Raw genomic sequence first — 14,437 nt, 5'->3', positions numbered from 1 at the left:
CCTTCCGCCGTTCCCGTCAAATTTTTATGAGCATGTTGGCAAACAAGGCAAGTACTACTAGTGGTTAATGAATTTAGCCTGAAAGGGTCACCAACTACAAGGCACCCTTCTTGAGCCTGAACCTAAGCCTGGGGCACCGGACTCGAGAGAAGATCACCCGATAATTGGGCGAGGTGCTTGATTGCTTGGGAAAGTCTATTCTAGCGCTACGGCTAATTCCGTCTGTGTGGACAAATCCCCGGGCCCGGATCCGTTTCCTTAGCACAAAGTCCTAACAGAATGGTTATATTGATTTGGAGAGCTTGCACCGCGAAGGTTTTGTCCGTTGTAGCTTAGACTCCGTGGCACGCTGGCACATAGGGGGATGAGTGGCGGAACCAATCCATCGTTTTGTTACACGTAGACTTAAGGTTTCCTTTGGGCTGCGTGGAGTTTGATTAGAGATAGATCGGCGCTTATAATATTGAATTCCGCGGCAGCCAGCAGGCTGCATCAGCTTGCTTGCAAGATGCCAGGTCACCTTCGTCGGGAACAAATAAGGACAATTATACAGTTTTCGGTAACTGCAAGGACTGCAAGCAGGTGTATATGTCGGCAACGGCCGACCACCAGTGTGCAAGCATGTACCCATCGTTTCACTCTGCGATTCCAGCCCAGCCGAACACTGTCACGGAAATGGGTGTGCAGTCAGGCACAGTCGAAGCTGAACTGGGGGGGCCAGGGTGCAGCATGTTCATCAACTCGCTCATGCACAACAGGTTTTCAAATTCCGTCGCATTTCAAAGTTGTCACAGCCTGCAGTCCAGGGACCCGGATCGTCACCGACGGTCATCGCGAGTGAACGATCATAGCGAGAACCGCGCTGAAGGGGCCTTTGCGGACCCGTACACTCGTTTTATGGAGGAACGGCGCACCATACCGTCGGATATGGTAATGTTTGATGTCCGCGCTTCGCTCTGGACATGAGCTATGACAATTTCGCGCTGGTCGGTTGCGGTGGAACAAGTCGATACGCACTTGACGGAGGTCGTATTTCATATCTTGAGCGCCAAGATGGGCAGGATCTAGTCTCCACAAGAGAACAAATGGAAGGAAGATAGTCGTTATGCCAAATTGACATTAGATCATACTGTGTAGAGGTGGCAATAAGTAGGATCGCAACAGACCGAGAGCCATAGGTATGTAACGGTTCAATTCACGAGATGATCTTGGCGAGAAGAACGTCATAAACCCATACACCCAAACAAGTATAATGGACGAACCTGGCAAAGGCAACACAACCGGAATATAGTCCGGGATCTCTGCGTAATGTGGTCGATCCCGGAAAAGATAACGGACGCGGAGAGATTTGGGCGATGCAGGGGCGGGATCGTAAAATCCTTGGATGCCGGCCTGCGTGGATGCCACGTGAACCAAACTTTGAGGAGAATATATGAGTGTGGCTTACCTTTGTCCGATGTCCGGGTACACAAACCTGACTGTTGTGCACCAAGGCTTGCACGGGTACTGTTACGTCTATCGTAAGATTCCTGGCGTCTGTTTCTGGGCCGTACATCGCACTAAGGATGACAAGGCCTTTGACGCAACGTGAGAACCACGTGGGTGGAAGTGCAGAGATGTCTTACCTCCTCTTGACCTTTCGGTTTGCATGTGGCGTTTGGCAGTTTCGCTCAACAATTCTGCCGTATTGCGAAGCTGCCTCTTTTGCTCTGAGTTTTCCTCTTTAAGGACGCGTTCGGCCTTGCGGAAATATCTTTTTAATTAACAAGTCGAGAATGTTAATCATAGAGTCGAAGGAAGTGCGGGATAGGAACTGACAAGGCTCTTTGTAGGCGCCGACGAGGCTTTAAAACAAAGTGATATCCGAGGACAAGAGCTGTTGAAGGCACAACAGCCGAAAAGAACTCCAATATTTGATTTCTTACGGGCGACAAAGTGATTGGTAATATCCATTTCTGATGTAGGTAATCCAACCTGATAGGAACGCGCGTGAGCCGGGAGAACATTGAGGAGGAAAAAAAAACATACTCTAAGCGTATGATTAACCCCCCCGTACTCACGCCAAAGCTAGTGGATATCGCAGTATTCGCGCTAGTCCATGTTGCGGTGACCAAATAGGCTAATCCCCGAAATCCAATTTCTATGCCTGCCTTGAGCCTTAATGACAGCTCAAAGAACCAGATCGACCATTCAGTCTTGATACACGAGTTGACGCCAGATAGCTGAAATCCATATGACCAGGTACGCAGCCCAACCCCAAAACCACTGGCGGAGCCGGGCTTATTTGTGAATTCGGCGTTCATACGCTCTGCATGGAGAACGGAATTCTCAGGGGACGAGAAATCAAAAGGCTGAGGCGAGTGTATGTCAAATTGAAAGCTTCCCATGGCCAATGGAGAGAATGTCCACGCCACAGTGCCCACCGTTGATGCATGACGGAAGAGACGACGACTGAAGGAAATCGTACTAGCCGGAGGGAGAAGGTTCCAGAGTGCAGGGATGAAATGCACGCGGCAATTGAGGGTGTTCTCGTTGTCTTCGTAGCTCGCCTTTGCGACAACGAGGTGAGGGTCTAACAGATGTGCTGTAGCCTTTTCAGACAACGATCATTCAGGACTGGCCCTGGAGCAATAAATCTGATCTAATAATAATACGTACCTCTACAGCAAGCCGAGGAGAGAATTGATGGCGTATCGTGCCCATGAGGTTATTTCTGCTCAGCACATCATTTCGAGGGCCTAGTCCCAGGTGACTCGTGAATTTAAGGTTAGTCTTTTCACTGAGCACTTTCTGCACACATTCAAGCGGTTATGAACTTCAAAGTCTTCGTGGGCGCAAACAGGTATGGAACTCACCGTAACAGAGTGACGAATAGCAAATTGAGAGATCCAGACTCCACCCAAGCGGGCGAAGATGCCTCTGGAATCATAATCCAAATCATCACCGCGTGCGAATAGTGTTGATGCGTCGATTCCACACGTCACTGTGCCTCTTGGCCGAATGAGGCGATCGAAAACTTCTTGACTTCGATCTACTTTCCATTGTCGAAGATGAGCGCGTATCTGAAAAGACGAGTCAGACAATGTTGCGCCAGGGTGAATGTGTCGCACTTGGTCAACACTTTGTGACCGCAGTTCTGGGGACCACTGTTTGTTTAACCCATCTTCACCTATTGAACGATGATGGAACAGATGTATGTGAGAATTATGCCCTGAGGATGCAGTGCGGATGTGCTTACCCAGGAAATCATACACTTCCCTAGTGGAGTGAGACCGCATGTAATGCAGGGTTTCTAGCAACGAGAACTCACCGGAGAAAGGGATCTGATAAGACTAGTTTATGCTGTTATCATATTTGTATTTGGCACTGAGAATAGCTTTTCACCTTGGTAAGCTTTTTGGATTGCAAGGAATTCTACAGCTGCAGTGTCCTTTGTACTTCCGTTGCGCTGCTTGTCGGGGTGAAATATTACAGACAAGGCTTTGTACCGCTCCCTTATGTCGTTCGCGGATGCGGTCGTTGGCACGTTTAACACTGAACTATTTATACGGTCAGTATTCTGGAGCCTAGGCGAGCTGAACGACGAACTAGAGGTATTCATTTCGCACCGGGTCGGCGCGTATTTCATTCATACTGGACGAGACTATCTTCGCGTAGACGACACGACGAACGACGATGTCCACCGTCTTTCGAACTTTCGGTAGATGTCACGTTCCCCTATGATGTAAAACTTGAAAAAGCTTAATCGGCATCCGGATGATAATATTCCCACGACTCTTGAAACGCCACGTCGGTGTTAAGTTCAGTAATTCAACCCGTACACCTCCTTGGTCATCATCGTCCATCATGAGCTCCCGCATCAACATCGGTCGTCCAGCTTCAACAAGCTACCACTCCCCAGACCCCCATGGATTCGCAAACCCGCAACAGTCAACGGGTTACAGAGCAGCTAACCCAGACGCCCCACTCGAGAAGATTCGCGCCGTCAGTAAACAAGTAGAAGACGCTATCGAGATATATTCTCAGCCTTTGAAACCTTATTTACCTTCTATCGGCCGGTTTTTGATTGTTGTGACGTTTTATGAGGATGCGTTGAGGATTATAACGCAGTTGCATGACCAGCTTTGGTATCTCCAGACGTCAGTTATTTATGGGCCATGACTTTTGGGAGACGTTTATTAAATTTTGTTGGTTGCAGACATAGGCATTTCTACCGGGGAATCTCTCACCTCTTCCTCCTGCTCAACGTCGTTGTAAGCCCTCTTTCCAACCCCCAGGAAGTTGTTGAACTCATGCCTCCTACATAGACAATGCTCAGCGCCTCCACCGCCGTCATCATGAAACGGCACACAGAATACGCAGTCATCGGTCTTCTCAGCGTAGTCGTCATCCAAGGCTTCGGCTACGGTCTCATCTTCGACCTCACTTTCTTCCTCCGAAACTTGAGCGTCATAGGCGGGCTCGTTATGGTGTTCAGCGAGACAATGGTCGACAAAAAGAAAAGCTTTGCTGGGATTCCTACTATGAGCGAAACGGACCGCAAGAAATAGTATGTGCCCTCTCACTCTTCTCTGACCCTTCACTCACCTGAAATATGTAGCTTCCTCCTCGCAGGCCGCGTACTCCTCATCTTCCTCTTCCTCGGTTTCATCATCCAAGGAAAATGGAGCATAGGCCGGATATTCATGTCCCTCTTCGGCCTAGCAGCATGCACGATGGTAGCCATCGGCTTCAAAGCCAAATGGTCCGCAACCTTCCTCGTCATCTTGCTCAGCGTCTTCAATGTATTTGCCAATAACTGGTGGAGCGTGGGTAGTGCGCATCCTCAGCGTGATTTCCTCAAGTACGTGATTCTTTTTTTTGGGATTGTTTGTGCTGATGTGATGTGCTGCAGGTATGATTTCTTCCAGACGCTTTGTGAGTTGTTCTTATTCTTGACGCGCGCTTGGCAGTGCGGGGTATTGACAGATTTATTTATAGCTATCGTCGGAGGCCTCATCCTTCTTGTGAACATTGGTCCCGGTGCGTCATCATAACCCCTGTCCATTACCCTCTGTAGCTTACATCCAAACAGGCGGTCTCTCGGTGGACGAGAAGAAAAAGACATATTAGAGGATGGACTCGTTGATTTCTGTAACTGGCGTCATGACAGCATCATCCCGCGGAAGAGAAGAGGAGCGTTTGATTCAAGGCCTGTTGAAGCCTCGGTACTCATTGACATAGTACATATATCCCATATCGCATTGCCAATGACCATGGCATCGTCGCTTTGTTACCACCCGCATCGATACTATAACCATTAGAGTCCACGTCGATTTTCTTGTTGCAAACTCTCGCGTGATCGTGATTAATGTGCGGCACAGGCAGGTAAACATGACAAAAGACGTTACACCAACTGCCTAAACACATTCCTACTCCCACTCCTCATCCCCTTGCGCCTCTGACTCCTCCCCGTCCTTTCACTTTCACTCAAGGCATTCGCATTTACTCTCTCTTCATCAACACGCTCCATACCAGCTCCGAACACCTCCACGCCTTTCCTCCCTCTGTTTCCCTTTTCTGAATCTTTCCTCGCATCCTTATTGGAAGAAGAAGGGACCCAGCTCATCTCAAACCCTTCTTTGCTTTTACCCCCCTTCCCTTTCCCTCCCCTCGCTGTTGATGTTGATGTTGTATGGAAGGGGGCTGAACCACGCCGCTGTCCAAACGTAGCACTCTTATCCCCCATCTTCCTAGCGCTCATGCTAGTGCCGGTTTCCGTACGCGGAACGAGAGGGACGAAATTAACGTTGGCGTTGGTGCGTCTGTTATTTTGTTTCGTACGTGCGTATGCTTGGAGTGCACGTTCGTTCTTTTGGCCTGGTCGTGCGCGGGGGTCGAATTTGTTGAGTTCTGGTGGTGGTGTTAGTTACATGAGTATATGACACGGCGGAAGGGGGAGGGAGGAAGGAAGGGAGTACTCACCACCTGCATCACTACTATCATCACTATCACCCTCACCCTCTCCGCTTCCTTTACCTTCGCTTTCACCCTCGCTCTCACTCTCAGTAAGCCCACCAGACGACCCCTTCTCACTCTCCTCTTCCTCCTCTTCCACAGCCGTCTTACCCCTGGCCCGCTGCTTCTGTATCTGCGAAGAGGAAGACGGGTGGAGAAGCGCATACTCTCTCGTGTTCTCGTCTACTGCGAATTCGGGGTTCTGGAATAGGTCTTTGAATCGGGGGTCGTTGAGGAGTGTTGGTTTTTGTGATTCTGGGTCCTCATCGGCGTTGGCGTCAACGTCCATAACATCAGCCTCAGCCTCCCCATCCTCTCCTCCCTTCGCACCCCTCTTCTTCTTCCTCTCCTCCCTCTTCCTCTCTTTCTCAACCCCCCTCTCAATCCTCTCCGCCAACGCCTTATTCACCTTGACACCCTCTGCCCCCTCCCCACCACCCGCACCACCCTTCTTCGCCCTAATCCTACTCTCCGCCATCTTCTCCATCCTCTCCCTGACAACCTTCTCACGATGCTCAGCATATGCAAAAGGATTAGCGATGACACGTGCTGTGTCGTAGAGGTGGAGGGAGAGGAAGTAGCCGTGCATGTAGGGTTTTAGGGTTGGTGTTCCTATTAGGTGGGAGAGGCCGAGTCTGTGGGTGGGGTGAGTTTGGGGTTGGGTTTGGGTGGGGGTAGGGATGAAATGTAAATTCGAAACGAATGAAAACGGGATAGAAGATGACGCACGTCTCAAGCTCACTCCTCTCAACAAACTTGTAATCCTCATAGGCGCTCCTCGTCGTAGAATCTTCCATCTCCTCTGTGATATTTTCCAGGAAACTAGCCCAGCGGGGTGCAGGACCAAGAGCGGGGACGTAGTAGGTGGCCATTTGGATACCTTCGTTGGCGGTTAGGAAGAGGCCGCTGCCAGGGACGTGGTGGATGTGGTTGAGGTCGGTTGCTGGGGTTATGCTTACGAAGTTGCTTGAGGGCTGCATCGCATCAGTGTCATCACGAGGGGGAGAGGATAGGATGGGACGCACGGAATTACGATCCCAGATTTTAACGACTTTTTTATCCGCGCTTAATACCATACCGTCCCCCGCGAGTCGACTGCCTTCTATCCAGGATAGGTTTTTTATTGGGAGGCCGTAGCCTTGGTCTTTTAGTGCAAAGGGTTTTGGGGATCGGAGGTCATATAAGAGTGTGTGTCCTGTGGATGTTCCTACTGCGTAGGAGAGGCCGTCCGAGCGAGAAGCGAGTGCTGTGACGCCTATGCTAGGTGTATCGGCGTCTATGCCTGGCATCGTACTCCGCGCGCTAGGCCGTAAGAGCCGGCTGGTTGGTAAACGAAGAACACCGACGGATGATCTGGAACGAGGATCCCAGAATTGAACGGAGCCGTTTCCGTCGACACCGAAAGCGAGGAGGTTATGGGCGGGGTTGATGTCTATGCAATTTACGCCTTGGATGTTTTCGTCTTGAAGGATGAGAGGGTTGAGGAAACGGCCTTGTTCAAGGTTGAGGCGGTATATCTCGTTTCCTGAAGCTGAGAAGAGTGCGTTACATGAAGGAAAGTGGTACGCGAGGGAACGACCGAAGCGGGGTATGCGAGTCCTGTAATGAAACCCGCCTTGTGTGTGTAGTTCGATAGTGCGATCATTTTGCAAGTGCATGATCTTTGTCCAATCATCTGATAAAATCTTTTGAGGGAGATATAAGCTAGGATGGTTAAAAAATGAAGGTGACTTACTATGAAATCGACGTTTTCTGCATCTGAATGTCTCTCGAATTTTAGATTGAGCTCGTCTAGATCCCATACCCTAGTCTGCGGTTTATAAGTGCCTGTTGCTATTGCATGATGACCGTCTCGAGTTGTTTTTATTTTATTGCTTGCTTCGGGGAATTCGAAACCTTGTATGAGTTCGATAGAGCCTTGTACATGTTCCCTTGAGACGCGTTTTCCTTTTCTCGCTGCTCGTTTTCTAATGAGCCAATCTGGAATAGAAGATGAAGAACCAGCTACTGCGCCGTTGACTGTATAAACTTTGACGTCCATAGCCGTCAAAGACTAAACTTGATTTGGATGTGTCATCAAGTTTTCTCCCTTATGTCTTTAGGTGAATCGCAATACTCAGCTGCTGCAAATGTTCCACTTATAAAATCACCGGGTCTTCGTGTTCCTCCTCCTGTATGTACAAATTTCACCTCATCGGCATCAACTATTGACAATTCAAAAGGTGCATCTACCACCAGACATTCATCCTCTTCCTGATAGTGTCACCCCTTACGTACGTTCCTCTCTCTCCCTCTCTTCTCCCTTCTAACAATCACACAGTTCGTCTATCCATTCACCATAGAACCTCACATCCTCACAGTCGAATCCTCTCGGCGCACAACACTTGCTGCACATACCGCAAGGAGGGAATCCTATCTCCGTGCCAGAGAAGACGAGCATGAGAGAAGGAGAAGGGAGGCTTTGAGGCGTGTCGCACCAGGTTTTGATCCTGCAGCCCCGCTCGTGCCAGTTCGTGCTGAGGTTAAGAAGGATGTGATGGATGACCTTGTAGATCAGCTGGCTAGGATGGATAATGGGTCTTAGAGTCGTCGTGCTTAGTGTATCATTGTATCTCACTCTCAATCTAATCTCTCTGACCGACTCTCGCCGTTGACACCCCTAGCATTCCTTATGCAATCCTATGATCACCCGGCTCTAATCCCTTCTCATACTCACTCTTCAGGTCATTCATCCAATCATTACCGCGCCTCCTAACATCCCTCCTCACATCGTCGAATCCCTTCAGCCCTTTGCTGTCGCCATCAAGATTCCAGATTCGCCTCATACTGAACGACAAGACAGATCCCTTATCGACTTGCGCTGAAACCAAGGAATACCGCCGATACCGCACTTGCTCACTGGACGCGTTCGCCGAATCACCATCCTCGATAACACCGTGGTCCGTGACCGTCTATCAACCTTTCTACGAGGCAGTCAATCAGAATGTCCTCTCAGTGCCTGCAGCTCACACCAGAACTCAATTATCCCGCCTATTCGCCTCAGTTTCTCTGCACCTTTCAACCCTTGACCGCTAGAACTGCGGCCCATGGACCTCGCCTTTCTTTATTGATGTCTATTATTTTCCCTAAACTCCTATCAACTCTCGACTTTAGCATCATGTACTGATCCTCGACCTGCAGAAGAAGGCGAAATGAATTTTCCTGTCACTGCCAGTCCATTAGGTCGTCTTCGAGAACTACTACGAATTCTCAGTCAAGACAGTCCTGGAATCCTAGCCTCAGGTAAGTATCATACGACCCAAACTCACCCACCAAAGCTGATGACATTTGATCCTAAAGGCAAAGTCCGTAAAATGCTCGAGTTCATTCTAGATACCAAGCCAGAGAGAGTTCGCGGTATGCAATCCCAAGTCCACAAGCAGAGGGCGAGCACTGATTCTTATTTTATCATCTCAGGCCTTCTCAGGTATTTGCTTTGGGGAATGCCAAGAAGTATTGAAGAGCGCCGTGATATTGTGCTAGTAAAAACTAGGTGAGGCCAGATCATCATCGCCATCGTGATTCGTGACCACGATTTCTCACGACCATCATGACTTCCTGCAGATTATCTTTCATCGCCCATCGTATTGCATAACACGCACGGGATTCGACAATACTCCGTCATCGGCGAATGCGCAAGCTGAAAGCAGAAGTGGTGGCGGCACCAGAGGTGGATATGGTCATGGTGGTGATGATCAAAGAACATCACGATTATCGATCGCTTGCAAGTTTTTCAGAGGCCTGGGAGCTCTTACACAGGGAGCGGATATCTCGGCAACATTTCGTCTCCGCAACTGCAGCGTCCCACACCCCCAATGAGGTTTCTGTTGCCAGCCACACCTGGTGTTTAATTGAATCAGTGCGCCTTAGAGTCTGCGTCCGTGGCGAGGGCCCCATACACATCGACACTGATAATTCTGAGTTAATACTGGACGGCCTTGCGCCAGCCATTCGAGCGGCGGCTTATGATCGTTATGCCGCATGGTACTCTAAACACCACCCTAAACACCACCAACCTCACACTGCGGCCGCGACAGGCCCCGCAACAGGCGTGCCCGCACATCGCACCACCGTTATTGACCCGCCAGCAGTTGCCTTGCAGACGCGTGGGCGCGTGCAGGCCAGCCAGGCCGCTGCGGCAGGTCCAGCATTCCGCACCTGGCACCACACGGGGGCCACCTAGTGCGGAGGTGGGGCTTCTGGGTTGCAATGTGGTGGCCGAGGGCCCTCAGCAGCAATTGATGTCTAGTCAAAGTCGAACTGCAGACCTGATTCTGTTTTACATCAGACTCCATATATTTTTTACAAATTCTTATACTTAGTAAAATTCACCTGCGTGCGTCTCGCGTGCCATCTACATACTTCACTCGCGCGCAGGCGAACATCCATTACTATAGCACAAAAAGCTGACTGGGAAGCCCGTGCACCCCAACGAAGTTGATCATGATGGCGAGGATGATGTGCATGCTAGGTGGAGTTAGATATCGTTGATGTTTTGACTCTTGAGAAGGAGAGGGAAAAATCTTACACCCAGGTTGAAGGTTTCGGCCCACTTCAACATTTAGCCTGACCCCACGTCACTTACACGAAGCTGCAGCTTATCAGTTCCGTGAATTTGAGAATCGGAGATATGCAAGTTAGACTTCGCCGATTGGCTGCACGCGTGGTAAACTTCCATTTTATCATCGTCATGATGAGTCTACTTACCATTCAAATTTCAAAGTACGCACACAGCGGCCATTCAACGACCTCAGGCTCCGTCACCACCATGAAAAATATCAGAATCTACCAAACGATGTTACAATAAGTACTCATACTCGAGCTGACATTTCATTCAAACGCATGCACGGTTGGCAGGAAATTCGAGACTCGAGAGGTTTACAGTGGAAATGTGAGTTACAACTTACCTTGAAAAGACAGAATGACTCGGACTGTCATTATCTTACTTCTTTCAAGGTCTGGCTTGGGGAGACTACGTGGCGCCAGCAGATTTGAAAAGTTTTGCGCGTCTCGTATATAATAAACATGGTTTGAATATGCGGCATTCTTTCGTCCAAGTCATCCACAGCGCGATTATTATTACTAAATCATCATGCCCGAACAACTGACTCTATACGGTCACAAGGCAAGGAATAATGTAAATGAAGAGGAAGACTTGTCTAACCCACGACTTCACAGCTCTCACCCTATAGCCAGAGGGTGAACTTACTGCTAGCATTTTTTCACGGGTCTCTGACGCAAATTGGCAGATCGAACTGGCGCTCATTGAAGCCAATGCACCCCACAAGGCCTACCAAGTCAAGCTCTTGGACAAACCAGAGTGGTTCGTCAATAAAGTGAACCCCGCTGGCAAGGTATGTGCAATGACATCCGAGTCCAGTGTCTATTGCAGATGAATGTGGTATTACACAGGTGCCCGCTGTGACATATGGGGGACCCGATGTCGACCCCGAGGATCCTTCTCCCCTGTCCGCTAAAATAGCAGAATCGATCGTCATCCTCGAGTTCCTGGCAGACCTCTATCCAGACTCTGGTCTCCTGCCAAAGGATCCTGTGCTGCGCGCCAACGTCCGTTTCTTCATCGATGCGACTACTAAACACTTCCATGATCCGTTCTATGCCTTCGTCCGAGGGTGCGAGCCGTACGAGTATTTCCTGAAGGGGATTGAATTTATTCAAGGACTTCTCGAAGAGGGTAAAGATTTCGCGGTTGGTGATCATTACACTATTGCAGATGCGTGCATCTCTCCGTACCTCACAAGGCTCAAGGTCATCATCGAAACTGACCTAGGTAGAGTGCTCGTCCCCTTTCCCCAGAGGTTGAGGCTGATTAATGGAATCAGGGCAATACCCTGTCGGTATGGGGTATAAGCTGGGCGATGAGTTAAAGGGACATAAGTTCGCTAAATTCATGAAGTACGTCGAGCGAATGCTGGAGCGTCCAAGCTTGAAGCAAACTCATGATCAGGTGTGTATATATATGTCTATGCAAATGATTGATGGCTTACCTCTACATTGCGTTTAGGAGTCTCTTATCATGTTTTTCAAGACGTATTTGGCTGAGCGCGTACAGTGAACTTTTACCTGATAACAAGATTATCAGCTCCATACGACAACACTTCCCAGGTATATCCAGGCGAATAATAGACAAACTATACCATTGGCCATTGGCAAGAAATGCTGACAGAAGGGATATATCGGAATCTTACATGAGCACACCAACTACTCCTCCATCTCATTTCTGCTCTCATCATCGCTATCACTGTCCTACACCCTCAGCAACACCAATAGGTTCTAAACTTAAATCATGATCTGCGCCAATGTACGAAACGCAGATACACGTGGAGTTTCAAACCGTGGTTGCCTTTCAGAAGCGTGAACTCCAGTTTCACTGAGGTGATGTGCTTGACTACGAGCTACCAGTTTACTATCTTTTTCAACCAGCATGCGACGGAAGGGAACTCTTGAATTTGACAAGATCGGGATGCGTTGCAGAATGGGAATGCGCAGAGCTGGACGCATGGCTGCTTGTATAAGGGTTTGGAAGTCGAGGTGCCACACCATTCTGTGCAAAAATTGGACCCTGTAGTTTCGCAACCAATATTGCAGTTCTTATCGAATTGTGGGTACAGGAATGATAATCGAATCCGGATTGCTTGGATTGCGTCAGGCTTCTAGTGCCAGACATCACATTACATGTGTTAAGCTCGGTCGTTGATTAAGTTCACGATGTTGATAAGTATAACGTGGACTAACTTACAGTCCAAGAACCTCCCCAACAGTCAACCACCGGTGCCCCTCCCACAGCAAATTGTCCTTTCTCGCCAATTCCGCGTCATCTGACCCTGTCTCAGGGTTCCAGCCACAACTTGCTCCTCCGATTTCAAAGCGCTGCTGGAGGAGCGTACGGACTTCCACGGCGACCACACCCTCCGTAGGAACCGCATCACAATGTACCACGGGTACACTGCCTTTATATAGGGCAATAATCTCTAAGAGCGTTGCGCGTTGTCCTTCGATGCGAACTTCGACATCAAGTAGACGAGATGGCGGTTGAGTGGTAAGAATATGAGCCAGATATCCCGCAACATCGGGTATTGCGGTGAAGGATCCTGGCATTTCTCCTTTGCCCACGAGATGAAGCTTGCCAGTCTCGGTGAGGGCGGTGAGCCAGGGCACGAATTCATTGAATAATCCATTCTAATGGATATATCGTTTTCAGTGCTTCATGCTTAGAGTAAAATCAACAAATATCATAAACTTACATAGACGTGGAGAGTGGGCAATCCAATCGACTTGGTATAAACTGCGAACGGAGGATGAGTCCAGCATAAGGTGCCATCATTGGTTAAAACCATTCACCTGCAAAGTCATACTTTTCATGAGACAAGCCAGATGCTGGCGGTGCTGTGCCGAACTCGCTGGGTACGAAGAGCTTCACGCCTGCCTCCTTTGCAGCATCGGCGAGAATGTTCTGGACAAGTACGCCTCCAAAAACAAGCGTAACGGTAGAAATGAGGACGTCTACTTTGTTCTCGCGAAGGATTGCCGAGACCTCAGATGCAGATGTATAGTCTGCGCGCACAACCTTCAGGTTGGGGTCATCGGCAGGGAGTGCAGAAGTATTCGTGGAGGTTGGTCGAGCGATAACGAGAATCGGGGCTGCCAATGGCGAGGAATGCCTGATAGAGATCATTGGTTAAGGACAACTCGAATATCAGGGTATTATAACAAATGCTCACCTTCACGATAGGAATCCCGATGTGAGGGCCTGCGCCGACGATAGCAAAGGACTTGAAAAGTGCTTCAGACATGTCGTGTTGGTCACTGAGTACTGAACTGTGGATTCTGCACTCTGGAACGCCATGGTTTTATACATTCCCTGCAGCTCGCTTCGAACCAGGTCGACCAGTAATCCCAAACTTATGCTGACTGTCCTTCAATTTTTAATCAGGAGTTGACAAAGCTATAATATGGTTATGTGAGCTGTGTTAGTGCATGAGTAAATGTGTGTACGTGACCGAGGATGGCTTACGAGTACTTACATACTTTGTTGAGTGTGGAACCGTGATCCTAAATATGAGCATTATCTTGTCTAAGTCACCCATCAGTCATCTACAGTGCGATTAAATCATAATGCCCGAACAGCTGACTTCGTACCTTTACAAGGCGAGGAACATCATCAATGGAGCTTGAAGAAGAAGACGTGTCTGACCCATGCCTTCGCAGCTCTCACCCTATAGCCAGAGGGTGAACTTACTGCTGACATCGTTTCACGGGTCTCTGACGCAAATTGGCAGATTGAACTGGCACTAGCCGAAGCCAATGCACCCTGCAAGACCTACCAAGTCGATCTCTCTAACAAACCAGAGTGGTTCACTAGTAGAGTGAACCCTGTCGG

At 49.1% G+C, this 14,437-nt stretch overlaps 7 protein-coding genes across 7 annotated transcripts; 4 read left to right on the top strand and 3 right to left on the bottom strand.

Moving 5' to 3' along the window:
• Positions 1-1,078: 1,078 nt before the first annotated feature.
• EDB91DRAFT_711776 (uncharacterized protein) lies at positions 1,079-3,711 on the bottom strand. The gene is made up of 12 exons (XM_041328177.1): positions 3,589-3,711; positions 3,385-3,539; positions 3,311-3,332; positions 3,239-3,258; positions 2,856-3,169; positions 2,659-2,790; positions 2,029-2,591; positions 1,819-1,974; positions 1,626-1,753; positions 1,448-1,575; positions 1,263-1,392; positions 1,079-1,207 (listed from the first exon to the last, which is right to left on the bottom strand). Exons 1-12 carry the CDS (start codon positions 3,630-3,632, stop codon positions 1,191-1,193), a joined length of 1,809 nt encoding a protein of 602 aa, XP_041173574.1. The 5' UTR covers positions 3,633-3,711; the 3' UTR covers positions 1,079-1,190.
• A 63-nt stretch (positions 3,712-3,774) lies between these two features.
• EDB91DRAFT_1153471 (SURF4 family-domain-containing protein) lies at positions 3,775-5,315 on the top strand. The gene is made up of 7 exons (XM_041319523.1): positions 3,775-4,139; positions 4,199-4,253; positions 4,308-4,549; positions 4,601-4,843; positions 4,895-4,917; positions 4,981-5,022; positions 5,075-5,315. Exons 1-7 carry the CDS (start codon positions 3,847-3,849, stop codon positions 5,110-5,112), a joined length of 936 nt encoding a protein of 311 aa, XP_041173573.1. The 5' UTR covers positions 3,775-3,846; the 3' UTR covers positions 5,113-5,315.
• EDB91DRAFT_711634 (WD40-repeat-containing domain protein) lies at positions 5,247-8,170 on the bottom strand. Its single transcript, XM_041328175.1, has 5 exons — positions 7,733-8,170; positions 7,023-7,682; positions 6,727-6,971; positions 5,965-6,632; positions 5,247-5,892 (listed from the first exon to the last, which is right to left on the bottom strand). The coding sequence occupies exons 1-5, from the start codon at positions 8,036-8,038 to the stop codon at positions 5,387-5,389; spliced, it is 2,385 nt and encodes a 794-aa protein (XP_041173572.1). The 5' UTR covers positions 8,039-8,170; the 3' UTR covers positions 5,247-5,386.
• On the top strand, positions 8,090-8,581 carry EDB91DRAFT_1058538 (uncharacterized protein; the record flags this gene model as incomplete). The annotated part of the gene is made up of 3 exons (XM_041314168.1): positions 8,090-8,170; positions 8,220-8,270; positions 8,318-8,581. 3 exons carry the CDS (start codon positions 8,090-8,092, stop codon positions 8,579-8,581), a joined length of 396 nt encoding a protein of 131 aa, XP_041173571.1.
• Positions 8,582-9,378: 797 nt separating this feature from the next.
• On the top strand, positions 9,379-10,684 carry EDB91DRAFT_711683 (uncharacterized protein). Its single transcript, XM_041328176.1, has 3 exons — positions 9,379-9,393; positions 9,454-9,529; positions 9,601-10,684. The coding sequence occupies exon 3, from the start codon at positions 9,668-9,670 to the stop codon at positions 10,217-10,219; it is 552 nt and encodes a 183-aa protein (XP_041173570.1). The 5' UTR covers positions 9,379-9,393; positions 9,454-9,529; positions 9,601-9,667; the 3' UTR covers positions 10,220-10,684.
• Positions 10,685-11,128: 444 nt separating this feature from the next.
• EDB91DRAFT_1305203 (glutathione S-transferase) lies at positions 11,129-12,509 on the top strand (the record flags this gene model as incomplete). Its single annotated transcript, XM_041325035.1, has 5 exons — positions 11,129-11,161; positions 11,286-11,390; positions 11,449-11,827; positions 11,880-12,004; positions 12,062-12,509. 5 exons carry the CDS (start codon positions 11,129-11,131, stop codon positions 12,110-12,112), a joined length of 693 nt encoding a protein of 230 aa, XP_041173569.1. The 3' UTR covers positions 12,113-12,509.
• Positions 12,510-12,792: 283 nt separating this feature from the next.
• On the bottom strand, positions 12,793-14,003 carry EDB91DRAFT_1153455 (uncharacterized protein; the record flags this gene model as incomplete). Its single annotated transcript, XM_041319522.1, has 4 exons — positions 13,769-14,003; positions 13,399-13,698; positions 13,302-13,342; positions 12,793-13,236 (listed from the first exon to the last, which is right to left on the bottom strand). The coding sequence occupies exons 1-4, from the start codon at positions 13,848-13,850 to the stop codon at positions 12,793-12,795; spliced, it is 867 nt and encodes a 288-aa protein (XP_041173568.1). The 5' UTR covers positions 13,851-14,003.
• Between the last annotated feature and the right edge of the window lie 434 nt (positions 14,004-14,437).

Source organism: Suillus paluster, assembly GCF_016628075.1.
Source record: "Suillus paluster strain FC165 chromosome Unknown EDB91scaffold_62, whole genome shotgun sequence".
In the NCBI taxonomy this organism is placed as follows: domain Eukaryota; kingdom Fungi; phylum Basidiomycota; class Agaricomycetes; order Boletales; family Suillaceae; genus Suillus; species Suillus paluster.
Note: the sequence above shows the minus strand (reverse complement) of the source record. Positions and strands in the feature narration are given on the sequence as shown.